Source organism: Sceloporus undulatus, chromosome 7 (assembly GCF_019175285.1).
Source record: "Sceloporus undulatus isolate JIND9_A2432 ecotype Alabama chromosome 7, SceUnd_v1.1, whole genome shotgun sequence".
NCBI lineage: Eukaryota > Metazoa > Chordata > Lepidosauria > Squamata > Phrynosomatidae > Sceloporus > Sceloporus undulatus.
In genome coordinates this window covers 26352055-26377848 of record NC_056528.1, presented here as the reverse complement: position 1 = coordinate 26377848, position 25794 = coordinate 26352055, and the positions used below count along the sequence as shown (strand labels likewise).

The 25794-nt window shown below is 46.4% G+C and overlaps 2 protein-coding genes across 3 annotated transcripts in view; one reads left to right on the top strand and one right to left on the bottom strand.

The window, feature by feature from the left end:
- HDGFL2 (HDGF like 2) overlaps nt 1-8891 on the top strand; it is a 14843-nt gene extending 5952 nt beyond the window's left edge. Inside the window, exons 5-14 of one of the 2 annotated variants that reach the window (XM_042480461.1) lie at nt 542-658; nt 2031-2102; nt 2347-2512; nt 3823-3898; nt 5175-5442; nt 5645-5736; nt 6348-6418; nt 6897-6967; nt 8066-8167; nt 8736-8891. In XM_042480461.1, coding sequence (XP_042336395.1) covers nt 542-658; nt 2031-2102; nt 2347-2512; nt 3823-3898; nt 5175-5442; nt 5645-5736; nt 6348-6418; nt 6897-6967; nt 8066-8167; nt 8736-8768 — 1068 coding nt within the window. In that variant the 3' untranslated portion in view covers nt 8769-8891. Of the gene's footprint in view, nt 1-541; nt 659-2030; nt 2103-2346; nt 2513-3819; nt 3899-5174; nt 5443-5644; nt 5737-6347; nt 6419-6896; nt 6968-8065; nt 8168-8735 lie in introns of both variants that reach the window. The other variant, XM_042480460.1, reaches the window with a different exon arrangement.
- Nucleotides 8892-16166: 7275 nt separating this feature from the next.
- Nucleotides 16167-24024, bottom strand: LOC121936541. Its single transcript, XM_042478863.1, has 9 exons — nt 23918-24024; nt 22631-22653; nt 22274-22379; nt 21458-21477; nt 20518-20623; nt 19139-19371; nt 17934-18144; nt 17116-17309; nt 16167-16373 (listed from the first exon to the last, which is right to left on the bottom strand). The coding sequence occupies exons 1-9, from the start codon at nt 23925-23927 to the stop codon at nt 16167-16169; spliced, it is 1110 nt and encodes a 369-aa protein (XP_042334797.1). The 5' UTR covers nt 23928-24024.
- Between the last annotated feature and the right edge of the window lie 1770 nt (nt 24025-25794).

Here is a 25794-nt window from a genome sequence, read left to right as displayed (position 1 = left end):
CTACCTCAGCAACACAGCCTCTCCCCTTAACATTAAAATATAAGAGAGAGCAGAGCGAGATCAAACTGGAGACCTCTCTAGTCTCCCAAGGCGACAATTCGGCCCCTGAAGCTGTTTTCTGGGCCTTGGCCCCTCCATACTCCATGGAGCACCCTTTTCCTTTGGAAAAAAATATTAAAAGGTGAAATATACCTCCTTAAAGCCTTCAGTACATTCTCTACTTCTGTATTATCTCCTATAATATAATGATGTTATGGTATATTGTAAGTGCTGAACAAGCAGGCTTAGGTTTGATGCAGCCCCAGGAGATTAACCCACTCTGGATGAAGAAGGTTTACCAAGCTCAGAAGAAGTCCAACAAAATGGAATCCATTCAGATTCACCTAGAAATCACTTTCCTTACCTCAATTTATGGGAAAGAAAAGGAGATGGTGGAAGTGGGAGTTGCCATCTTTCCTTCTGTTGAGTGAGAGAAGTCACTTGTGGCTCCCCTTTCCAGCCTTAGAAACAACAGCTTCTGTTGCATTTCCCCTTCCTTCAGATGCCCGCAGCGAAACGGCCTCGGAAATCTTCCAGTGACCTGGACCAGGCCAGTCCGTCTCCTTCAGAGGAGGAGAACTCGGAGAGCTCTTCGGAGTCTGAGAAGAATAGCGACCAGGTGAGTTGACTTGTCAGGGTGGCACTGACTTGCTTCTTCCACAGGGGAAAAGGCCAAGGCTGGCACCACTTTAGGGAATTACACATGATGGATCAGGGGCATGATTTTCTTCCTTTGCTCTTCCCTACCATGCTCTGGATTCATATCACCTGACGTGGTTGATGAGAAGAAGATGCTTCTTCAGAGAAGCAATGTATGGACTCATGGCCATGCAAGATTCTGAGCTAGAAGGGGTTTAGAAGTATTTAACAATCCCCAAAGACTCCTCCCACTTCTTGAATGCTTAGATACATTTAAGACAAGGATAGACACGAACCATAGTCCAGTGGTAAATATGGCATCACTTTAGCTTTATCCCAAAGGTCTTACCATCCCACCACAGCTGCCATTTTAGGCAGAGACTTGAAGAGTTGGAAGGGATCACAAGGGCTACTTCGTCCAACCCTTTGCCATTCAGGAATCCATCGCTAAAACATCCTTGAGATGTTTTAAAACTCTGTTTAAACTCTGTTTAAAAAACTTCTAGCCTCTGTTTAAAAACCACCAAAGTAGGAGAGTCCCCCACCTCCCAAAGCAATCTGTTCCACTGTCCAGACAGCTCTTACAGTCAAGATTTCTTCCTAATGCTTAGCTTGAGTCTCATTTCTTGTAGTATGAATCCATTGGTTTGTGTTTGAGTCTCTTGCTGCCATAAATGAGCTTGCTCTATCTTGCATATGTTATCCCTTTAAGCTGTGTCAAGATAGCTGTCTTTAGTGGTGGAGTCTCTCTCTTTGGAGGTTTTTAAGCAGAGACTGGAGTGGCCATCTGTCAGGAGTGCTTGGATTGGGTCTTTTGGCATAGCAGAATTGCGTTGGGCTGGATGGCCCTTGTGGTCTCATCCAACTCTTTGATTTTCTGATGCCACTTGTCAATCTCCTCTTCTCCAAGCTAAACAGCCCCAGCTCCCTAAGTCATTCTTGGCTTCCAGATCTTTTACTATCACAGCTGTCTCCTTTGGACATGTTCCTCTTTGTCAGCATCCCCTTAAACTCTGTTCTCCAGAACTGGACACAGTATTCCTGGTGCTGTGTGACCAGACAGAATAGAATCATACTTTTATCTTCCTTAATCTGAGAGAGCCTTTGAGAGAGCTGATATTCCTGCTTTTTGGGAAGGAGATCCTTCAGTCACTTTAAAACATATTTAGGCAGTTCAGTAAATTTTAGACTGATATTTTTCCCCAGGGCCTTTAGGAGAGTTTGGTAGGGAGGACAAGGATCACACTGGGAACCCAGAGGACTATATGCGTTCTATGGATGGTGCATTTTCCTTCTCTAGCTTGAAAGAAAAGGCAGAGACTGTTCCTCTGTAACCTTGTCTCTCTTCCTAGGACTTCACTCCAGAGAAAAAGCCTCCGCCTCGGGCTGCAAGGCGGGCACCTGCCGGCAGATGGAAAAAAAAGGTAAGAGGTCTGTGAATGAGGTCTCGCTCTGCTTAATTATCCACTTAGTTAAAATTATGCATAAACAAGGGTTTTTCTGAGGCTGAGAGTGTGTGACTCACCCAAGGTTCCCCAGTGGGTTTCCATGGCCGAACATGGAATCGAGCCCTGATCTCCAGTCACAGTCCAATGCTCATACCGCTACTGTTGGGAAGTCCAGATTATATGATTTTATTCTGTATTTTTTTATTTAACATGTTGGTAGAAAATTGAATCTGGCTCTGACTCGGACACCAAGGCGGATTCTGAAGACGACGAAGAGGAGGAAGAAGAGAACAAAAAAGGAAACGCCCGAGCTCCCACGCCCAAGTCGGAGTCTGATTCCCATTCAGACGAATCTGTCAAGAAGCCTTCCCGGGGACGAAAACCGGGTAGGCCACCTGGTTTTGATCCTGTAGCTGGGCCCATTTGTGGGTGTTCGTGTAGGTGGGTATGGGTCTGAAGGGTGAGTTGACGCATTCAAAACTCTTCCCCAATCACCTTCACATCAGTTTGTTTCACCAAGCAGCCCCTTAGCTTCCTTGAACAACTGTCATGTTTCTTGCTGAAAGAGGGGAAGTCAGGTAAGGAGGCAAAAGTGGTGCAGGCTTTTCTTTAGAAGCTTCTTTCTTTAAAGGATTAAGGCTGCATTCAGTTGGAGACTGTGAGGGCTTCTACATATTAGAGATTGAGTCTCTTCATAGTTTTTAAACTGTATGGTTTTAGATATAGCATTCCTGCGCCATACACGGGCTTGAGGTCACACGGACAGTGAGCCCTAATATGGTGAATGGGGCTCACACCTATGGCACGCGCCATGCCATGCACAATGGGGGCGCACCCTATTCAAATGAATGGTGCTTGATCATATGCGGAATTTGCCTTATGCCGTGGGGGAGGGGGGTCTGCACTATATATTGTTTGCTACCTTGAGTCCCTGTTGTTGGGAGGTAGGCAGGACATAAATAAGTAAAATACGTAGTGTTAATAATACTACTACTACAGACTGAGTCTCCCTCATCTGGACTTCCAAAATCCTTGAGTAGGGTTGGAAGGAAATAATCTTTCTTTTTGGGACAGTATAAGTCTGATGTACCACCTGAGAACCTATATCTTCTTTCCTACTAGATATTAAGGTCATCTGTGGATACTCTAATATTGGATACTATGGATAGTATCTGTGGATACTATGATACTGTCTATTTAGGTCATCTGTGGATAATGTTAATAAAACTAATACTACAGGCTCGGTCTTCCTCATCTGGAATGCCAAACTCCTTGAGTAGAGTTGGAAGGAAATAACCTTTCTGTTCTGGACAGTATAAGTCTGGAATATTTTGTCTTCTTTCCTGCCTAGATAGTAAGGTCATCTGTGGATACTCACTCCTGTTTCCTGAAAACATCCGACTATCCACTGCTGTGGGTAGGCTAGTAGGCAAAACAAAACTTCAGCCGAATCTAATAGGACTCTTGTTATGATCTGACAACCATTCTGGATAACAAAATCAGCTTCTTCCTTGGCCTCGGGGTTACCTTGCTTTAGGATCTGTTGACTGGCGTGGGATGGATGGGGGGGGGTATGCATTGGTTCTCTTCTCGCCTAGCTAATTCTCTGCCATTCAGGAATTCTCTTTGGCAAGAATGGACCTTCACAGTAAGTTCCCAATGTACCAATTTCCATTTCTTTCTTCTCTTGTAGCAGCAGAGAAGCCACCGCCGAAGCCCCGTGGTCGGAAACCAAAGGTAGAAAGACTTCCCAGCAGCTCCAGCAGTGACAGGTGAGTGTTCGAAGAACCTGCAGTCCTGGCTGCTCTTGTCCCTCTTTGATAAAGGATCAAGAAGCCTGACAGATAATAACAACCGTGCCCAGAGAAAGGGAAAATAAGGGTTACACTGGTAATCATGCTAATGATAATGTTAGTATTGATGAGAATACAGGTGTTGAGAGATGTGCACATCTATTGAATCTGTCTCTGGAGGTTTTCTCCTTATTTGGCTTCTGCCTACAGGCCTTGCCTGCTTCTGTTTGTCAGGTTTGGGATTTTTCTATGGGATAAAATCTATTCCTCTTTCGCCCCACCCTTTAATTTTTTTAAATTTTCGCTGTCTTTTTAAAAACTGCACATATTTCAGATCGAATACATCAATTGCTTGTGTTCCTCTCCAAGATCTAAAAGGCTTATTTTTGTGCTTTGTATTTGAGGCAGAGGGTTACCTTTGAAATGGGCTTATTTTTCTAAGCATCCTTTTCAATCATGCATATTTTACTAGGAGAGCCCCCAGTTGTCAGGTAATGTGCAGATTCTGGAGCACAGAGTGCCCCACAAATTTGGCATGGATTAAGAAAAATCAAAACTTCTAAAAACTATTGAAGTTGATTCTTTGCCTTTCCTTAAATACCAGAAACTGGCTGCACAAGGAGAAGTCTGCATATATGTTGAACTTAGTTCTTCATGCTTCATTAGGTTCTTTGTGCCTCGTTAGGTTCCAGAAATCTGGCATGGATTGGGAAAACAGCATTTTAAAAGTTTTCTTGGAGTTAAGAAATCAGCTGAACTAGAGAAGCTTGCATATAGTGTGTTGGGAGTCAAGTCTTTCAACTCTTCCACACTGCAGATGTAAAGCCATTTGACGCTACTTTAATGGCCAGGACTCTATCCTGTGGAACCTTGGGATTTGTAGTTTCATCTGTCGGGTCTGGTTGCCTCACCAAACTACAGATCCCAGGATTCTGTAGGATAGAGTCATGGTAGTTAAAAGTGCTGTCAAACTACTTTTCTTTTCTGCAGTGTTGACCCATCCTTTGTGCTTTGTTAGGCTTGTTAGGCTCCAGAAATTCAGCATGGATTAGGGAAACCCACACTTACAAAGCCTGTTGGAGTCAATTCTTCATACCTACAGTAACTCATTTAGCATGTTTAAGATTTGACTTATTAATGCCTCCCAGCTGGGGTTCCTTACAAATTAAACAGGCCTCTGGTTTGTAGAACAGCTCAGGATGCGCATGAGCCTCTTTTCCTGGAGTTGTCACTTCCCACTTTTGCTCCCTCGCAGTGACAGTGATGTGGACCGGATCAGCGAGTGGAAGCGACGTGATGAGGAACGCCGGCGGGAGCTGGAAGAGAAGCGGAAACGCGAACAGGAGGAGGAACTGCGCCGACTGCGGGAGCAAGAACGGGAGGAGAAGGAGCGGAAGAAGGAGAAAGCCGAGAAGGGGGAAGTGGAACACTCAGACAGCGATAGTAGTGTGGAAGCTGAAGTCCCTCGGAAGGGCAGGAAAGGACGTCCTAAAGCTCCATCATCCTCAGATTCAGAGAAAGAGGTGAAGTCTGGGAGCAAACTCGGGGAGAGGTGCATGTGTTTGTATTCTTTTGTGGTGATGGTGTTTGTGTTATGATTTGTGTTCATGTGCTGGTTGCTTCCACTAAAAAACAAAGCTGCTTCTGTGACGGGAACAGCCCAGGGTGACCCCAAAACATGGCGTTATATTGTCCGTTTTTGGTGTGGGTTTCTCTCTCTTCCAGGTGAAAAAGCCTTCAAAGAAACAACCTCCCTCTGAAGTTTCCAGGAGACAGAAGGAGAAGAGGGGCCAAGGAGATGAGAAACCACGGAACAAGTGAGGATCCCCAATTGGCTTGCAGATAGATTGACCTAAATATTGTTGCTGTCATTTACCCTCAAGTGGGCTTCAACTCTACGAATCCTTTAAAACCAATGTTAATTTGGCCGTTTGGCCAAACTCTGCAACTGGAACAAAATCCGTTCTTCCCCAAGCCGTTTAATTCATGAAAAGTCCCTCTTTTCTTTAACAGCCATTCATTTACTTGGTGAGCAGTCAGTTATAAAAGTCTTGCAGCCTCATTCTCTGCTATTTCTACTTCAGGGCATCCCCACCCACAACTCACTGCAGTAGTCTAGCCAAGACACTATCTGTCTTGGGTTTGTGGTTGTGAGTGGGCGGGAGGACTGCCTGCTCACATGTGTTTGGTATGTGTGGAAAAGCTCTGAGTGTCTAGACCAGTGGTCCTCAAGCCGTGCTCTTTAAGGGATTTTGGACTTCAGCTCTCAGAATCCCAGACTATTGGCCAACATGGCCAAGACTTATAGGAGCTGAAGTCCAAAATCCCTTAAAGGGCACAGTTTGGAGACCACTGGTCTAGAGCATCAATCCTACTTTTTTAGTGATCAGATTTCTTGAGTGCTGCTTTCTTCACATTCTCTCTATAGATCTGTGAAAGTGGAACGAGGCAGGAAAAAGTCAGACTCGCTTCCCGAAAGGAGGGTGGAGAAGAAGAAAGGTAAAAATGGTGGCAGAAGACAGATAGGAGGGAGGAAGAGTAAGAGAAGATGAGAATCGGAGAGACAAATGAGTTGCTTTGGTGGTGGGATGAAAGATGGAGGGTGGTGGAGCAATACACAACAGTCAGCCCTCCACATTTGTGGCTTTGACTTTTGTGGATTTGATTATTCACGGATTTAATTAATGTGTTTTCTCCATGAATCTCTAGATGCTCCAGCACAACTCTGTGGTAAACATCTACCAGAAATCTTGCAGGAGGACCTAGAGATTCCTAGAGAGAACATGTGTCTAGACATTTGTAGGTCCTCACCTGCAATTCTGTGGTCAGCTTCCAGCAGCTGTTGACCACAGACTTGTGCTGGAGGACCTAGAGATTCCTTTCATGGGGGTCTTGCACCCCTAACCCCAGCCAAATGTAGAGGGCCCACTTTATATTTTTTCACATACATATTTTTAAAAGTTCCCATTGTTCACAGAACCGACGATCGAAGAGAAGCTCCAGAAACTGCACAGCGAAATCAAGTTTGCCCTGAAAGTCGATAACCCAGTAAGCCAGCTTCTTGCATGTTTACAGCCTGGTTTTTTGGAATGCCAAGTCTTTATTACAGTCCAAGATCAGCACAAATGAATTGAATGAATGAGTTTCTGCCTTGTCTGGGAGTGTCTGCTTCCAGTAAAACCTCATTGATGCGTTACATATCTTGGTTGTACCTTAGTGATTTCTAAGTGTGCACCTAGAGGGAATTCATTACAAGGAACTTGGCATTTGCAACTAGTTGCGTTCAAGAATTCCAAGCCATGGCTGTGTTAGTTAGCTTAAAGAGATAGAGAAGAATCTTGGAGCACATTTGAGACTGAGAAGAAGAGGTTTCTGGCATAAGCTTTCCTGGACTCCAGTCCACTTCATCAAAAGCATGGAGCATCTGGTTAAGAGCTTATGCTTGATATCTTTGTTACTCCCCTTTATACCTATGTCTATGTTCTGGTCAGGGTCAACCATCTAATATGCTCTACACCAGATGTAGGCAGCTCCACTCCCAGCAGCCCTAGTGTTCTTTTTGTTGCCTCCAGGGGCCTTTCCCCCCCCTCAAAATTGTTTTTTATCCCCAAATACCTTCCTGGGGGGCACGAACATTTTTGCCACATCTCCTCCCTCACCCCCAGCCAATTTATACACAGGACAGACTTTTTCTGAAGCATGAAGTGACATGCTCATTACCTGCCATTAAAAAAAGGCCTGTCCTGAACCTAAAATGGTCTAGGTGGCATTTTGGGGTAATAAATCCCCTTGATTTATTTTATTTTCGCAGGGGTAGTGTGTAGCCTCCAAGATCCCTGGGGTCTCTTAAGGCCCCCTCACATGTATATTCCATCAATAATGTGTCCCCAGTTGTCCTCCTCCTACTTCTGAATTGTGACTTTTTAATGCCTTTGTTAGCCAGAAAAGTAACTTGTTACAGATGGTTTCTCTTCCCAATGTTTCCTCTCTTTGAGGAATGCCCAAACATAAAATCCCTTTCCTCACTCTTCTCGTCTGAAGTCCTAGTACAGTCCAAGGAAAGCTTCTCCTGGTGGCTCTAAGGGTGGTAGGAACTATCTTCCTTGACTTTGTGTAAATTCATTGTATCACTGCCTCTTCCTCTAGGATATCAAGAGATGCCTGAGTGCACTTGAAGAACTGGGCAGCTTGCAGGTCACCTCTCAGATCCTCCAGAAACACACGGATGTCGTGGCCACTCTGAAAAAGGTAGCGCAGTGGGCAAAGGGTGGGGAGAGGGTGTCTTCATGGTCCACATCCTCTGGGTTTTTTGTCTGCAATCCTTCTAGCTAAGCATACATGACGCTTGCCTCTTCGTATGTGCGTGTTCCTTCCCTCCTGGCATTGCACTTTCTGCTAAGCTCATATTTAGAATAAGACTTCCCTCTCTTGCATTGGCAAGTCACCTCTTCCTCTAAGAAATACTTAAGAGTCGAGAAAGGCAGGGAGGGCCAGTTCTCGTCGAGTTTCACACACCATTATGGACACAGGTGGATAAGACACAGGACGGGGCCTTCTGTGTGATTGCCCCAGACAAAATGATTCCCTTCTGTGGGAAAACTAGGTTGACCTGCTCTCTTTCCTGGCTGAGCCCAGCCTAGTCTCAACCATGCTCAGCCATAGGGCTGTTTTTCTTCAGTTTGATACCTCCCGGCTGTGTTGGACCCCGTTGTCCTTAAGGCGAGGATTTCCTTCATAGGTCCCTCCCGTGGCCCGCCATTTTGAACTCTGACAAGCAGGGCTTCATAGTCGTCTCCTCTTGTCTCTGTGTTTGAAGATCCGGCGTTTACAAAAGCGAACAAGGATGTGATGGAGAAGGCAGCCGAAGTGTACACATGCCTGAAGTCCCGTGTCCTAGGGCCCAAAGTGGGGGCGAACCAGAAGGCAACCGGACCGACCTCGGAGAAGGACAAAGCTGAAGAGGACAAAGACAAGGAGAAATCGCCAGACAAGGAAAGGCCGGACCGAGAGAGGAAGAGAGACAAATGCTGGTAAGGCAATGGCGTTTGGGGGTGCATTGTGCCCAGGTCAGAGTGAGGATGGCAAAATGGTTGGGGGAAAAGGTACTGTGTTCACTTTTTGTCGCTATGTGTCCCTGTTGGACAGGGGGGCATTTTTGAATAAAACGCTTTTTCCTCCCCAGTTCCTTTAGGGTTCATGGGTGCATTTCTGCCATGATTATGTCCCACCTCCTGCTTACTTAGGTCAAGGTGGCCTTTTTTTAAACAAGGAAGTGGTTCCATTCATAATATTCTTATACAGAACCACCTGATTTTGTATAAGACTGCTGATCGATAAATGTTCGTATAAGACTATGATAAATGCTCCACGCTTACGGTGATTATAGGATATTTTATGATTAGATATTTAAGTAAGGCACTAATAGAATGTTGTAACTCAGTATAGTATTTTGTAATCACTGTTTGTATTAGTATTGCATTTTTAATGATGTGATCCCACTTTGATCCTTGGGAGAAGTGGGAAATATAAAATTATTATTATTATTATTATTATATATTATATTTATTATTATTTACTATAATGGATGCACTGGGGTGTTGTGGGCAAAACGGAATTGACATCAGCTCTCCTTCGTTTATTTGATTTCGGCTATTTTTCAGGAGCTGGGGGGACAGGACTTAAAGGTTGTTGTGTGGTTAAACACAAGCAAAAAGGAAGGAAGGAAGGAAGAAAACCCACCCCCCCCATGTTTAAAAAACATGGCAGTGGCACAGGGGTGTTCCCTGGGTGATTTTAGGGCCATGTAAGTGGGTCAGGGACATGGGGCCTATACTTGTCACCCACCCTGCATTAGACCCTCGGCTGGAGATTTAACAATTGTGAGCGGGATGGAGGAAAAGGGCATGCAAAGTTTGTGTTGTCTTCCAGTTTTGTCAGAAGAGGGAATCTTACAGGATTCTGCTCAGTCTGCAAAGGGATCTTGAGCACCTTTGAGACTGAGTGAAAGAAGTTGTAGTGTAGTTTTCATAGACATGGCATAACTTCCTCAGATGCACAAGTAGACCTAAGTCTATGAAAGCTTAGACTGCAACTTCTTTGCACAGTTAGTCTCAAAGGTGCTACAAGATCCCTTGGAGACGGACATCCAGACTAATATGGCTATGAATTTTCAGGATTCTCTGTTTGAAGATCAGTCTGACAGCCAAGTGGCCTCCATGGTGGCCAGACCAGTAGAAGAAAAACCAGACCAGATATGGGGTGTATATGGCTCTGATCCGTTGGAATGGGACATTTAACTGGTGATTGTTTTCAGACTGCCTCCATCTTCTCCTGGGATTAAACTCTGTCCCTTCCTTACAGACTCCCAGCCCCTGTGAATGGGCGAATCAGCGGCCCAGAAAGGGGAGGCCATAGCAGAGAACAAGGACAGGGACGACGACTGGACTTCTGAAACACCAAGAGAGGGGCATCTCCCGAAAACACCCACAACGAGTAAGGAGTGTGGCGGTGTTGGGTCAAAACCAAGTGCATCAAAGCTTATAGCCAGCTGGTGGAAATTGTTGAGTATTTTCCATCAGAAGGGATAGCGGGGGAAGAAAAGCCAGGCTCTTTGACTATTCAGACACCCATATTCAGAATTCCATATTTGGAACAGGTGTGTGTGTGTTGTGCTGTCATGTCAGCCTTCTTCTTGACTGTGTACAGAAAATCCCTGCTAAAAGGGGTGGAGTGGAGGGAGTAAGGGTAGTCCTCAGTGGAAAGAAAGATCTCTCTTTTTACCTAAAATCCTGGCGAGTCCCATGCGAGGAGGAAATGCAGAGACTAGGCTCAACCCTTGGTCTCATACCTTGGTACCTGTGTTTCAAGGCGACGGAATTAGTGATAGGCTCCCCTTATTCTACAACATGCTTTTAAAAAGGGCCTCTACTCTGTCCCTAGACATGTTGGACAAGAGCTCCCATCTCCCCCTAACCACCTTGGATGTACGGGAGCTGCAGTCCATAGTCTGAAAGGCCGACGATTGCAAATATACCCTTGCCCCTTCACCATGGCCAAAGATCGATATTGTTTCTCTTTCTTCTATCCTGCCTCTTTTCTTCCCTCGTTCCCCCCAGAGCGCGTACTATCCCAAGACGGAAGGGGCAGAGCGGGAGGGATTCCCCCAAGTCGGACTCAGAGGTGAGGGACGACGACAGCTGAGGGCCAACGAAAAGAAGCCCCTGCGGGGAAGCAGCGATAATGGTGGGGACAGCACCGGGGTTCCCAGAATTGCCACCCCTGCAGGCCTGGCCTCTGCCGCTGTGCCCTGTGTTCAGAGATGTTTTCCAAGCACGCAGTAGAGTGCATTTTCTAGGTCATGGCTTCCTCCCTGCTCTCTCCCCTTCCTTGCCTACCCCTCCGTCCCTTATCCTCTATCGATCTCCAGAGAACGACCTATCTGCTGGGGATCCTATGCCGTTGCACGTTTGTATTTGGTCCCGTTATTTCTTTCCCCCCTATTCCCCCCTCCCTTTGCCTTGCCCCTTGTGATCAAACAGACATGAAATGAAATATAAAGGGTTGTTTTTTAAAGAAAAAAGAGGCCATTTATCTTTGTCGAACTTTGTTTTTCCTCGATTTTTTTCTCCTTTCTCTTTCGGTCTCTCTGTTGGGCAAGGAAGGAGAAGAGTGCAGAAAGGCTTTCGTTACCAAAAGCCCAGTTTAGGCCAGGAAGGGGCAAACAACTTAAGTACCAGATTTGTGGTGTCAAGCAAATAGATCACAGTTAAAGCGTTTGACATCAAACATGTAGAACAAAAGGGATTTTTGAGCAAGGAGGGAGGATAAAATCAACACATTGAGGAAAAATACTGTGTTGTAGTGGCTTGGGCATTGAACTATTAACTCTGGAGCCCAGGGTTTGATTCCCTGCTTGGCCATAGAAACCCATTTGGTGACCCTGGACGAGTCAGGTATTCTCAGCCCCAGAAAAAGCATGGTAGGGCTCGGCTGTCAGTCAGAAACAACTTGAAGGCACACAACAAACAAATAGGTTTACCCCACGACCACCAAGAATAGAGAGGGGAGAGTGATATTTAACCAGAATTGGAAAAACAAAATGATATCACAATTGGGCAGTCTGATTTGTTCCTGTTTTAGGAGAAAACTGAATTATACAAGACAGGCACTGGCTAATATGGCTTAGACCAGGGAAAAACATGGCAAGTGCAAATCCACGCATAGCCATATTTGAAATGAAGCTCCAAACACCTCTATAACTTTTATTAACCGAAGCCCCAAAACCCTCCCTTGGAGGCAGAATACACCATCAACCCTTATAAATGGAAATCCCTGCAAATTCAGCAAACTCACTTGGCAGAGGTCCAAGCCGCATCCCAGCCCCCAGGGCATGTCTCTAGTTGTCTTTCATCCCTGCCAACCTTGGGGGCCATAGGGCTTTCTGCGGATTTTCAGTATGGTCCCACTCTTTGGTCCCTGGTGCCCTGGCAGGTGGGACTACTTCCTTGACCCTCCTGTTTGGCTGGAGGTGGGGTTGCCACTTTGACAGCAGGGGCTTCATCGCTGCGACTTTTGGGAATAAAGACTGGAAGAATTTCATGATGGTCCACTCCTCCTGTTTGCCAGAAGGTCGAACCTCTTTCTTCTCTGTCCTAGATGGTGTTTCGTCATCACAACCTTTCGGATCATAAGCTTGCTGGATTTTCAAGATGGTCTCCGCTTGCCAGAAGAGCGCACCACTCCTCTTTTCCTTCTTGGAAGGGGATCCTTCATCGCAACCTTTGGGATCATACATTTCCTGGATTTTCAAGATGTCTTCTGTTTGGCCGGAAGAACGCACTACTTCCTCTTTTTCCTCTCCTGGAAGGGATCCTCGTCGCAACCTTTGGGATCGTACATTTCCTGGATTTTCAAGATGTCTTCCGCTTTGCCCAGAATAGCGCACCACTTCCTCGTTTTCCTTCCTGGAAGGGAATCCTTCATCGCAACACTTTGTGGGATCATACCATTTCCTGGATTTTCAGATGTTCCCACCCTGTGTGCTGGAAGGTTGGACCTTTTCTTCTTCTCAAACAAAACACCTTTATCATTGGAACTTTGGCTGTGGTGTTCAGGATGCTCCTTTCCTTAGTCACTTGCTTCTCGGGATGTGGAAGCACCGCCTCTTTCTTTTCCTTGCCAGAAGGTGCTTCGTCGGTAGAACCTTTGGGGACGTAGGCCTGAAACATCTTCATAAGGTTCCACTCCACCGGTTTGGCTAGAAGGTGAGCATCCTCCCGCCTGGGAGGTGGTTCATCATCACACTCTTGGGGTCAAGGCTGTTGGATTTGAGGATGCCTTCCCGCTCCCATTTGCTAGAAGGTGGGGCAACCTTCTCCTCTTCAGGAGGTGCCCTTCATAACAATCTTTGGGGTCAAGGCACGTTGGACTATTAGTATGTCTTGCAACTCCTGTTCGCTAGCAGGTGGGACCACTATCTCTACACCATCACGCAGCCTTTGGGATCATGGGCCGTTGGAGCTTCAAGATGTCCACCTCCCTCACCTCTTCATCTTTCATGGAAGGTGGAGTTTCCATCCTTGTCTTCACTGGAAACCCTTGTTCTCTGAGAGTTTGGGGACGTAGCCCTGCAGAGTTTTCAGTATATTCCATTCCTGTTTGCTGGAAGGTGAACTTCCTCTTTCTGCTTGTTAGAAGGGATTTCATCACACACTCTTAGGGTCATAGGCTTGTTGGATTGTAGGATGCCCTCCCGCCCCCATTGCCAGACGGTGGGGCAACCTCTTCAGGAGGTGCCCTTCATAACAACTTTGGGGTCATAGGCCCGTTGGACTATTAGATGTCTTGCCTCCTGTATGTTCACTAGCAGGGGGCCTGGTGCTCGCATCTCTCACAGTTTTGTTTGTGATCATGGGCCGTTGGAGTTTCAAGATGTCCACCTCTCTCACCTCCTCTTCATCTTCATGGAAGATGGGATTTCCTCCTGGTCTTCACTGGAAAACCCGTGTTCTCTGAGAGTTTGGGGACGTAGCCCTGCAGAGTTTTCAGTATATTCCAGTCCTGTTTGCTGGAAGGTGAGACTTCCTCCTTCGTCCTTGTTAGAAGGGATTTTGTCATCACAGCCTTTGGGGTCATAGGCTTGTTGGATGTTGTAAGATGCCCTCCCGCTCCCATTTGCCAGAAGGTGGGGCAACCTTCTCTTCAGGAGGTGCCCTTCATAACATTCTTTGGGGTCAGTAGGCCCGTTGGACTATTAATATGTCTTGCAACCCTGTTCAGCGGCAGGTGGGGCACTATCTCTACACCATCATCACAGCCTTTGGGATCATGTGCCCGTTGGAGTTTCAAGATGTCCACCTCTCTCACCTCCTCTTCATCTTTCATGGAAGGTGGGATTTCCTCCTGGCTTCACTGGTAAACCCTTTGTTCTCCGAGAGTTTGGGGACGTAGCCCTGCAGAGTTTTCAGTTGATTCCAGTCCTGTTGCTGGAAGGTGAGACTTCCTCCTTTTCCTTGTGTAAAGGGATTTCGTCATCACAGGCCTTTGGGGTCGTAGGCTTGTTGGATTTGTAAGTAGCCCTCCGCGTTCCCATTGCCAGAAGGTGGGGCAACCTTCTCCTCTCAGGAGGTGCTCCTTCATAACATTCTTTGGGGTCATAGGCCCGTTGGACTATTAGTATGTCTTGCAACTCCTGTTCGCGTGCAGGTGGGGCCACTATCTCTACACCATCATCACAGCCTTTGGGATCATGGGCCCGTTGGAGCTTCAAGATGTCCACCTCTCACTCCTCTTCATCTTTCATGGAGGTGGAGTGTTCCTCCTGGGTCTTCACTGGGAAAAACCTTTGTTCTCCGAGAGTTTTGGAACGTAGCCCTGCAGAGTTTTTTATATTCCAGTCCTGTTTGCTGGAAGGTGAGACTTCCTCTTTCTGCTTGTTAGAAGGGATTTCGCATCACAGCCTTGGGTTCGGAGGTCTGGAGCGTTTTCAGATGTCTCTGAATCCGTTCCGAGGAGATGAGGTGACCTCTTTCTCTTCTTTACCGGAAGTGTGTCACGTCACAGCCTTTGGGGTCATAGGTTTGCTGGATTATAATATGCTTCTCTTCTCGGCCGTCATCTGTTGTCAAGTGGGTCCGCTTCCCCTTCAATAGGGAATGCACCCTCTGTTCCTAACACCCGTTCTTCTTCCCCTTCTTCTGGAACTGGAAGGTGGTCCTTCAGCCATAAGAGAGCTTTGGGGCTTTGCAAAGCGTACTCCATCAGCTCGTCCAGTGAGCCCTGGGCTTCGTCCATGATTTCAAAGCTCTTACTCAAGAAGTCATGGGACAAGTCCTCGAAACTTTGGGCAGAGTCAAAATCGGAGCGGAGTTTGGCCATGCGCTGGCAGGTTTGATACAGCTTCTGCTGGAGATGAACGGGAAGGTTTGGAGGTGAACCAAAAGGTTCTCATACGTGTCCTGAAGGTTGTAGCGAGGCTGCGGGACATCTCTAGCGCTTGGGCTTCATCTGTTGGAGAACAGAAAGGACATTCGTTCAGATTTAACATTCTTTCAACAAGATGGGTAACCTACCTTATCCTCACCAATTCAACCGTCCCCTCTATAGCGACTAGTAAACTATCCATCTGATGCAGTGGATCTAATCTATTAATCCCGTATCGCCAAATGATGACCCATTTTATCGCTAGGAATTGATTACAGGCTTCCAAATTTCCTGAAATTCTCCATTGGTTCGTTTTTTAAAAATCTCTGTGTTTGCTGTTCTACTTCTAACACTCATATAATTGTGGATCCATTCTAGGTGGAGACGGTTGGCATCTGTAAACAACCTTATAATTCATAAACATCATCAGTCCCACCCCCGCCGACCTCAGAGGGAGGAATGTCACCCTCTTCTCCGAATATCCCTGCCGCGTTTTTAGAGATGGCGTAGACTTTCGTCACAGCCAGGCGCTGTTACGTTACGTTGGCCATATCTCTCCGGATGCGTTTGTCGAGAGGGCTTGCCGCCTTCACAGAGTGGATTCTTGGGATCGGAGGCGTTGGGGTCACCTCTGGGACATTGATCTCTAGCGGAAGTGTTGGGGTCACCTTTGGGATGTCGATCTCTAGCGGAATGTGTGGGTCACCTCCTCGAGGCTCATCTCTCGGAGGCGTCATCGTATCTGCTCTTCTGGAGTCTCGGCGTAGCTGTCGACCCTTCCTCGTCCTCGACATGACTGATTTCTACAATGGGGATCCTGATTTTCTCAATGATGGGGATCTCGGCTCATCGACAAAACTATTTGAGCCAGGGGTGTCCCAATTTCCTCTCTTTCCACATGAAGATTGGTTTCATGCGCGAAGGCTAGGGGAGCCACAATTGAATGCCGATGAGTCCACTCGACAGTGATGGCACTCAGTTTCCGATAACTGTGATGGCTCTGGGGGTCATCTTCCTGCTGGACCTGTCCAATCTGGGATCACGCATGCAAAATGGGAGACAGAAGAGAAGAAGACTTGTTGCATTGCAGTATTTCACCGAGGGCCAAATAGGTATTGGTATGTCACCGTAATAAAGAAACTCAGTCATTCACAGGGTACAGTGGCCAAGCAATGTCGGAGATGGCAAAGACTGCAAAAGTGTTGCTGAGGAAGAGCATGCAAACTAAGAGATGTTGTAGCAGTTTGCTTTTGCTGAACCTACTGGGAAGTGGAGATCTGCCTCTCCTCTCTGTCTTGTGAATGCGTAATGGAGACCATTTTTTAAAATGTGAAGTCGAAGGGATTTCATGGCTGGCATGGGTAGATTTTGTGGGTTTTTCGGTCTATGTGGCCATGGTTTCTAGAAGAGTTTGTTCCTGACGTTTCGCCAGCATCTGTGGCTGGCATCTTCAGATCAGCATCTTCACAGATGCTGGCGAAACGTCAGGAACAAACTCTTCTAGAACATGGCCACATAGCCTGAAAAACCCACAAAAATCTATAATATTTATTTTGCTGCAATGCAGGAAAGAGGGAAGGTAGGAGGGGGAGAGAGAAACCAGGACCTTTGAGAAACAGTTGGAAAAATGGGACGACAGCATCCGGTATGTGGTTGCTGATCGGCTGGGATCATTGCAGGAGTACTACCATGGCAGATACATTTGGGGTGGGTAGATGAGCTGGTCTTGTAGCAAGACGACTCTGGGGAAATAAGGGAAGAGATGGAAGACCTACCAAATCGATCGCCTGGTGGAGCTGGAAGATGTTTTCCTGAGTGTTGCGCCTTGCCATCCGCAGCTTGCTCAGTGCCATCATGTATGCCCGTTGGCGGAGCTTGCTGGACAAATTGTTGATCCTCGACAGGCAAGCCTGCATCTGGTGGTCTGCAGCCGCCTCATCCATCTCCTCGACGGCGGTTTTCAGGTTGCCTGAGTCGAAGAAAAGGGAGGGGATGAAAAGATGAATTCCGAAGTTTACTCCTCCCTCCATATTTGTGGTTTTGACTTTTGCGGCTTTGATTATTCATGGATTTGATTAATATGTTCTCTCTAGGAATATCTAGGTCTTCCAGTGCAACTCTATGGTCAACTTTAAAAGTTGCACTGAAAAACCTGGAGATACCTAGAGATAATACAACTCTACTAGGCATTTGTCACTCCTCCAGCGCAATTCTGTAGTCAGTGTCTATCGGATGTTGACCACAGAGTTGCACTGGAGGGCCTAGAGATTCCTAGAAAGGTGTCCTCTCAGGTAAAAAACATGGTGTTTTTGTTATTTGCGGTTTTTCCATATTCATGGGGGTCTTTTCCCCCTAACCCTAGCGAATGTGAAGGGACAAGTGTATATGTATTTCTCAATCTGGTGCCTTCTTCCAACTCTAGGATTCTGGTCTTCCTGCATGGAAGAAGCGGGGTTGGATTGGAAGGCCCTTGGGGTCTCTTCCAACTCTAGGATTCTATGAACTCTTCCATAACTTGGGCGCCTAATACGTCCCTTTTGTTATTCATTGCCTCTCCCTTCCTCCTTCCCGTCGTACCCCAATACTCCCTTACCAATCTCCTCCTCGGTGAGGGGCAGGTAGTGTTCCCTCAGTTCGTCCGATTTGTCTAGTAGCCTGTCCACCGTCCGCACAAAGAGTTGGCACACCCGGCAGGTCAAGATGCTGTGTGGCTCGGTCAAGTCGGTCTCGGAGTCCCACTCGGCAATCTTGGAGGCCTCTGCCTCAGCTTCAGTCAAGATGTTGGCTGTGGCTTCCCCCAGAACCTGAAACCACCAAGGATGGGGGATAATAGGAAAGATAGTCTTTAGTTCTGTTTTCCAGCATGGCTTGGATATTTCAACCCTGCATGGCCTTCAGGGAAGACCCCCAGATGTTGCTGGACTGCAACGCCCAACAGCAAAGCCAATGGTGAGGGAAGCTGGGAATGGCCCTCAAGGAAGAGCTCCAGATGTTGCTGGATTGCAAAGCCCAGCAGCAAAGCCAATGGTGAAGGGAGCTGGGAGATGTAGTCCAACCTCATCTGGGGATCACAGGATTCCCACTCTTGCTGAGGTGGGCAACTGTGTTAAAGGAATTGGGGCTAAATCCTTGAGAACACCCCCCATCACATGTCCCAAACTCTTGCAGCAAACCCAAAGACCTCCATTTTCCTCCCTTCCTGTTGCCATTTTGAGAGGGACTGTGGAGGAAAATTTAGGTATTAGGAAATCAGGTTGGGTTCTGGGGTATTTTTGTGATGCAAATCACTTCCAGTTGCCATTTTGAGAGGGCCTGCAATGGAAAATGGAGGTACCTGGAGATAGTCCAGGTTCTGAGACACTTATGGGATGCAAAAATCACTGACTGTGGCCATTTTTAGAGGGACTGCAGAGGAAAACAGAAGGAAAAGAGCTGGCAAACCCCTCAGTCAGTGGTCCTCAAACATTTGTCTTCCAGATGTTTTGGACCTCAGCTTCCAGAAGCCTCTGTCAATTTGGCCAATGGTTTGGGATTTTGGGAACCAAAGTCCAAAACACCTGGAAGGCCAGATTGGAAGCCACTGCTGTAGAGCAATGGTCCCCAAACATTGGTCCTCCAGTTGTTTAGGACTTTAACTCGTGGAATTCCTGATCACTGGGGCTTCTGGGAGCTGAAGGCTGAAATATCTGGTGGACCAAAGTTTGGGAACCAAGGCTCTAGAGGGGTATAATTTCCAACCTTTTTTGGAATGCCAAAAGCAAATAGGACCAATAGGAACTCCAAAAGAAGCCGAGTTACCTTCTCTATCGCAAACTCCGGATTGGAGATTAAACTGTTTCTGAAAATCTTTTCTATAGAGGGGGTGGGAGAGACTGTCTCTTCGGCCGTGTCCATATTCCTGTCCGAGGAGGTTGTTTCGACTGCAGCTCGGGGGATCACCTCAGAGGAATCGGAAGCCATGGTTTCTGGGGTACTCAAATCTCCATCCAGTTCCTCGTCTTCTTGGCTTCGGCTCACCTCAGGGGTCAGCGCTGCGCAAAGACCTTGGGTTTAGTTCTTCCAAACAAAAGCAAGGCCCGTCTCCAAATATACAGGACATTTTTCCCAGCCCTAGGTTAGGGGACCAACATGGTGCGGCGGATGACTCTGGAGACCTGGGTTCAATTCCCTGCTCAAACATGAAACCCACTTGGGCACGTTGCACGCATATCCTTAGGATTGGAGCAGTCCTTAGAATTGGAGCGTGGCTTTGGTGCGACTTCCAGCCTCTTAGGATGCATCCATCATTTAAACAGCATAGCTCCAGCTTTATTTTGGCCTGTCTGTTTGGGCGCTAAAGTTTTCTTCCTCATCTATCATTATTATCTTCCTATCTATCATCTTCTGTCTGTCTATCTAAGATGCATCTGAGGAAGTAGACTTTAGTCTACGAAAGCTCCTGCTGCCAACTTCTTTCTTTAGTTAGTCTCAAAGATGCTACAAGATCTCTACATATTGATTCTCCAGACCAACATGGCTATATCTTTGAAGTCGACAACAATAATGTAATGTCTTTCATTTCCTGGACTTAATATTTAATTATATTATATGCATGATATTATACAGTCATCCCTTTCATTCTGGACCCCCCGTGAATTGGGGAAAATCGCCAATATTGGAGCCCCCTTGCTTACAATGGGGGCACACTCCCATTTTTGGTGCTGTGTGCACATCTCAGATGCACGCGCCATTTTGTCCCTCCCAGCTTGCCGTTCGCAAAAGACTGGGGACATGAATGACAAGACCGTGAATCGGGAGGGACGACTGTATTCCCTATAATACATATTTGGCATATAATACACATTGAACATAAAACCTGGAATGGATTATAATGATATACATATAATATTCCTATCTTGGAAACAACTTGAAGGCACACAACAATGGTAATGTAATGTTGTTCATCCACTGTATGCAATGTTTCAATATATTATATGCATAATATTATATTCCCTGTGATACATAAGTAAACGGGCATAAAACCTGGACTGGATTAACTGCCCTGCTGACATGGAAGCCAGGAGCTTTGGGCCCTTCTGGAAAGAGTATGGCGCACAAGGAAACCCACATCTCAGCGCAGGCTAAGAAAGCATTAGCCTGGGTCTCTGGTGTGAATCATTCCACATATTTTGTCTTACGTTGTATAAGTGAATTGTCCTGTTCCAGAAAGTCCATGATGGAAGATTCCAGGTCCTGCATAGTCAGATAGGTCTCCGAAAGACTGTCCGCCTCTCTGTTCCCGAGCTGAACACAACACAATAGAGAGGTGCATCAAGGCATGTCCGCACGGCACTTTTGGAACCAGTTTCAAACTCTGCCTAGCATGGATCCGACCAAGGAAGGACAGAACTGAGCTAACCCAATGGTACCAAAGGTATGAAGCGGCTGTGCTTTCTCAGAATTAGCCTTCCAGTCCTTACACAGGTTGAGTCTCCCTTTTCCAAAATGCTTGGGACCAGAAGTGTTTGGGATTTTGGATTTTTCTGGGGGAGATTTCAAAATACCTGTGTTTGCATATACACTTGTCCCCCCACATTCCCTGGGGTTAGGGGCACAAGACTCTCGTGAATATGGAAAAGCCATAAATAACAAAAACACCATGTTTTTACCGGAGAGGACACCTCTCTAGGAATCTCTAGGTCCTCCAGTTCAACTGTGGTCAACGTCCGACAGACACTGACCATAGAGTTGCACCGGAGGAGCTACAAAGGCCTAGGAGAGTGTTCTCTTTAGGAATCTCTAGGTCTTTCAGTGCAACTTGTAGTTAAAGTTGACCACAGAGTTGCACTGGAGGACCTAGAGATTTCTAGAGAGAACATATTCATCAAATCCATGAATAATCAAATCTGCAAAAATCAAAGCCACAGATATGGAGGGATGAGTGTACTTAGACAGAAAGCTAGATGATAATGATAGATAGGAAGATAGGTCAATGATGAATAGGTCGATGATGGATGGATGGATGGACTCAACCAGTATGGCAATCCTTTCGTAAGTAGTGTATCGTAAGCCTACATTGTAATCCTTTTCATGAGGCCCAACATGACAGGTACAAGACAACACCACCACTAACTATACCTGAATGCTGTCATCATCTTCTGCAGAAGTGTTTATCCACAGGAAGCCATCCAGGTTGAGAGTTTTAAAGAGAAGAGGAAAAGAAATAGAAAAACGGAGTCATTAACTTGGAGGACCTCTGGCCTGGATTCTATTCCTTATTTTCATTCAGTTCTTCCTGATCATGTACTTGGGCTGCGTCTGCACTGCAGAAATCATCCAACCGGTCTTTTGTCACGCTAATACAGCTTCACTGCCAATTCAAAGCCAATGCTTGTTGTGTGCCTTCAAATCAGAAATGACTTAAGCAACTATATCACAGGGTTTTCTGGGGGTGAGAGTATGTGACTTGCCCCAGGTTACCCAATGGGTTTCCATGGCTGAGTGAGGACTTGAACCCTACACTCTATGCTCCCTCTATGGCTATGGAAACCCACTGAGTGGAGCAAGTCACACACTCTCAGCCCTATGAGAGGGTTGCCATAAGTCATAGAATCATAGAGTTGGAAGAGACCCCAAAGGCCATGCACCCCAACCCCATTCTGCCATGCAGGAATTCTCAACCAAAGCATCCAGATGGCTATCCAGCCTCTGTTTAAAGAAGGAGACTCCATCACCTTCCGAAGGACTCATGAGAGGCCTTAAAAAGAGCATTCCCTTGTTTAACTGTTGGGCATAAAACCTGGACTGGATTAACTGCCCTGCTGACATGGAAGCCAGGAGCTTTGGGCCATTCTGGAAAGAGTACGGCGCACAAGGAAACCCACAGCTCAGTGCAGGCTAAGAGAGCATTAGCTTGGGTCTCTGGTGTGATTCATACCCCATATTTTGTCTTACGTTGTATAAATGAATTGTCCTGTTCCAGAAAGTCCATGACGGCAGATTCCAGGTCCTGCGCAGTCAGATAGGTCTCCAAAAGACTGTCCGCCTCTCTCTTCCCAAGCTGAACACAACACAACACAACAGAGAGGTGCATCAAGGCATGTCCGCATGGCACTCTCTCAGCCACCCAAGAAAAAAAGTTTTGGATTCTGGAACATTTGAGATTTCCAAGTTCCTGATAAGAGAGACTCCTTTTGCAAGTGTTGCATTGCATTGCCTTGCATTGTATCATATGCTTATATTGGAGTCCTTTCCACAAGGCCATGAGTCCCTGTCTGACAGGGTATGAAATAACAAGAACGACAACTGTACCTTAATGGTGTCATCATCATCATCTGCAGATGTGTTTATCCACCGAAATCATCCAGGATGAGAGTTTGAAAGAGAAGAGGAAAGAAATTGGAAAATGGAGTAATTAACTTGGACGCCTTCTGGCTTGGATTTGATTTCATATTTGGATTCAATTGTTCCTGATTGTGCACCTGGGCTGCGTCCGCACTGCAGAAACTACCCAGCAGGTCTTTTGTCAGGCTAATGGGGCTTAATTGTAGTTTGTTGTTTTCTTGAGTCATTTCTGACTTAAGGCAACCCTATCACAGGGTTTTCTGGGGCTGAGAGTATGTGACTCGCTCCAGGTCACCCAATGGGTTTCCATGGCTGAGTGGGGACTTGAACCCTTGTTTCTATGGTCTCCGCTCAGCTATGAAAATAATAATAGCAATAGCAATAACTCTTACACTTCTGAGCACTCTCTAAGCAGTTTACAATGAGTTAGCCAGGAAACCCAGCAAGTCACACACTCTCAGCCCGAAAAGCCCTGCGATAGGGTCACCTTAAGCCATTTCCAACAAGAAGAATGGAAACCATTGGCAGTGGTTCTGGCTTGACTTTGAATGGACAATTAAGCTCCATTCCCCGGACCAAAAAACCTGCTGGGTTGCAGTCTCAGCCTCAGGAAACCCTGTGATACGGAAACAACTTGAAGGCACAGAACAACAAGAACAGAAAACATTGGCGGTGAAGGTAGCTTGACTTGTCGGGGTGCTTTGATTGTGTGTTCCTGCATGGCATGAGGTTCCATATGGCCCCATGGGGTCTTTTCCAACTCTGCAAGTCTATGACAATTAAGATCCATTAACCTGACAAAAGACCTGTTCCTGGTGCAGATAGGAATTGCTAGGTTTGTTGATTGTGGCTGCTGGAGAAAAAATCAGTTTCTCCCTTAACTGCAAGCTACATTGAAAGAAACTCAATTACAATGAGAGCCAGTGCTTGAAACAGCACCAAGAAGCCTGAGTAGGCCCTGGAAAGCTCTGGCCTGGTGCACAGATGCATCCATCTTGGGAGCAAAGCATGACTGGAAGGGGGCTACTTCTTGGCTGTAACAGAGAGCATATTTACAGGGAACCCGGTGCTAATTCATTTGTAGGTGATCTAATTTGGGGCTGGGATTTTGTACGCTCAGAGAAGCTGGAGAGGTGAGTGACAGGTGACATCTTCATCCCTGTGCATCAAGAGGTCCTGGGTCTTTGGCCCTGTGAGCTCCGGTTCTGCTACAAAATGGAGGAGCCGCTCTTTGGCTCCCATGGCGGCACTCACCGTCAGCCATGGTCTTGGTGCACCGGCCCAGTCGGATAGGCGAGAAAGAGCCCTTGGTTCATGACACCATTTTCCCTCGATCCATAGGGGCTGGGGGCTCAGGAAGAACCCCCAGCATTCCATGCAACTGTTGTGAAGCATGGTGATGTCATAGATAGACAACTCGCCACAGGTTCCTGGCAACCCTGGAGAGGAAGGATGGAGAGAAGTCTAGAGGTGGCCGAGAAAGTTGGGTCTACTAGGAGTTTAGTGTATGAGATTGAGATGGGTGGATTCATGGATGGGCGGATGGATTCATGCATGGATGGATTCATGGATGGGTGGGTGGGTGGATTCATGGATGGATTCATGGATGGATGGATGGATGGATGGATGGATGGATGGATGGATAGGGTACCCAGATGTCCTCGCCACCAAGGCAAAATGTAGGGCATCCAAGGAAAACTGAGGACATGACCAAATAAAAGCTAAAAACACTCATGGAAATGTATATTCATACTTCTTTATCACGCTCAACAAGGAGGACATTTTGAAACTCCTCCTGAATAGAAGGGCGAAAGGTAGGACATGTCCAGGAAAAGAAGTATGTCTGGTCACTATATGGAGACACTATGTGTTTAGTATGAGATTGAGATGGATTCGTGGATGGATGGGGGATGGAGGCATGGATGTCTGTTTAAAGAATTTGTTGTTGTGGGCCTTCAAATTGCTTCCGACTTACGGTGACCCTAAAGTGAGCCTATCATGGGGTTAAATTGGCAAGATTTGCATTTTCCTTTCCCTGAGGCTGAGAGCATGTGACTTGCCCAAAGTCACTCAGTGGATTTCCATGGCCAAGCAGGGAATTGAATCCCATTCACAGAATAGACCCTGTTTGAATATTGGAAGGAGTGTCATATGGAGAATGGAGGAAGCTTGTTTACTGCTGAATAGGACATGGAGCAATGGAGTCAAGCTACAGGAAAAGAGGTTCCACCTCAACCTTAGGAGGAACTTCCTGACAGTAAGAGCTGTTCAACAGTGGAAGAATGAGAGACGGGGTAAGGGTGGTTGCTTCATGCGATTGTTATTGTTGTTGCTGTTGTTGGGTGTCCATCTGTCGGGGATGCTTTCATTTAGATGCATGGCAGAATGGGGTTGGACTGGATGGCCCTTGCGGTCTCTTCCAACTCTATGATTCTATGTTTCCGACTTCTGGCGAACATATCATGAGTTTTTCTTGGTGAGATTTGTTCAGAAGAGGTTTGCCATTGACTTCCCCTGAGGCTGAGAGAGTGTGACTTCTTGCCCAAGGTCACCCAGTGGGTTTTCATAACCAAGCTGGGATTTGAACTCTGGCCTCCAGAGTCCTAGTCCAAAGCTCAAACCACTAGGTCATGCTTAGCAAGGAAGCCTTGCTTTATAATGTCTTTTGCATTTTTATTTCCTGAGTATTTCCAAGGTGCAATCTCTGAACTGGCCACTTGGGGGAACTAGGAAGCATATCCTTTTATTTACTAATACAGAAGAATAACTCTTTATAGCTAAGATAGCAAATTGCCTTTCCTGACTACAGTAACCAGTAATGACTTGTCAGATGATCAGACCAATAGCTGGTGTTCTTTTAAATAAGTAACTTTCCAAGCTCTGCTTTAGACTACAGAAATTACCGTATGTACTCAACTATAAGTTGACTCATGTATAAGCCGAGGGCAGATTTTGGGGCCAAAAATATGGGGTTTTGTATGACTCGTGGATAAGTCGAGAGTAAAATTTAAGGGTGTGTAACAAAGGATGCAAAGGGTGAAGCAAAGGAAAACAGTGCCAAAAAGCTTACAACATTCTAGCAGGCATAACTTTTTGTGCTTATGCTTCCAGAACAGATGACACTCTCGCTT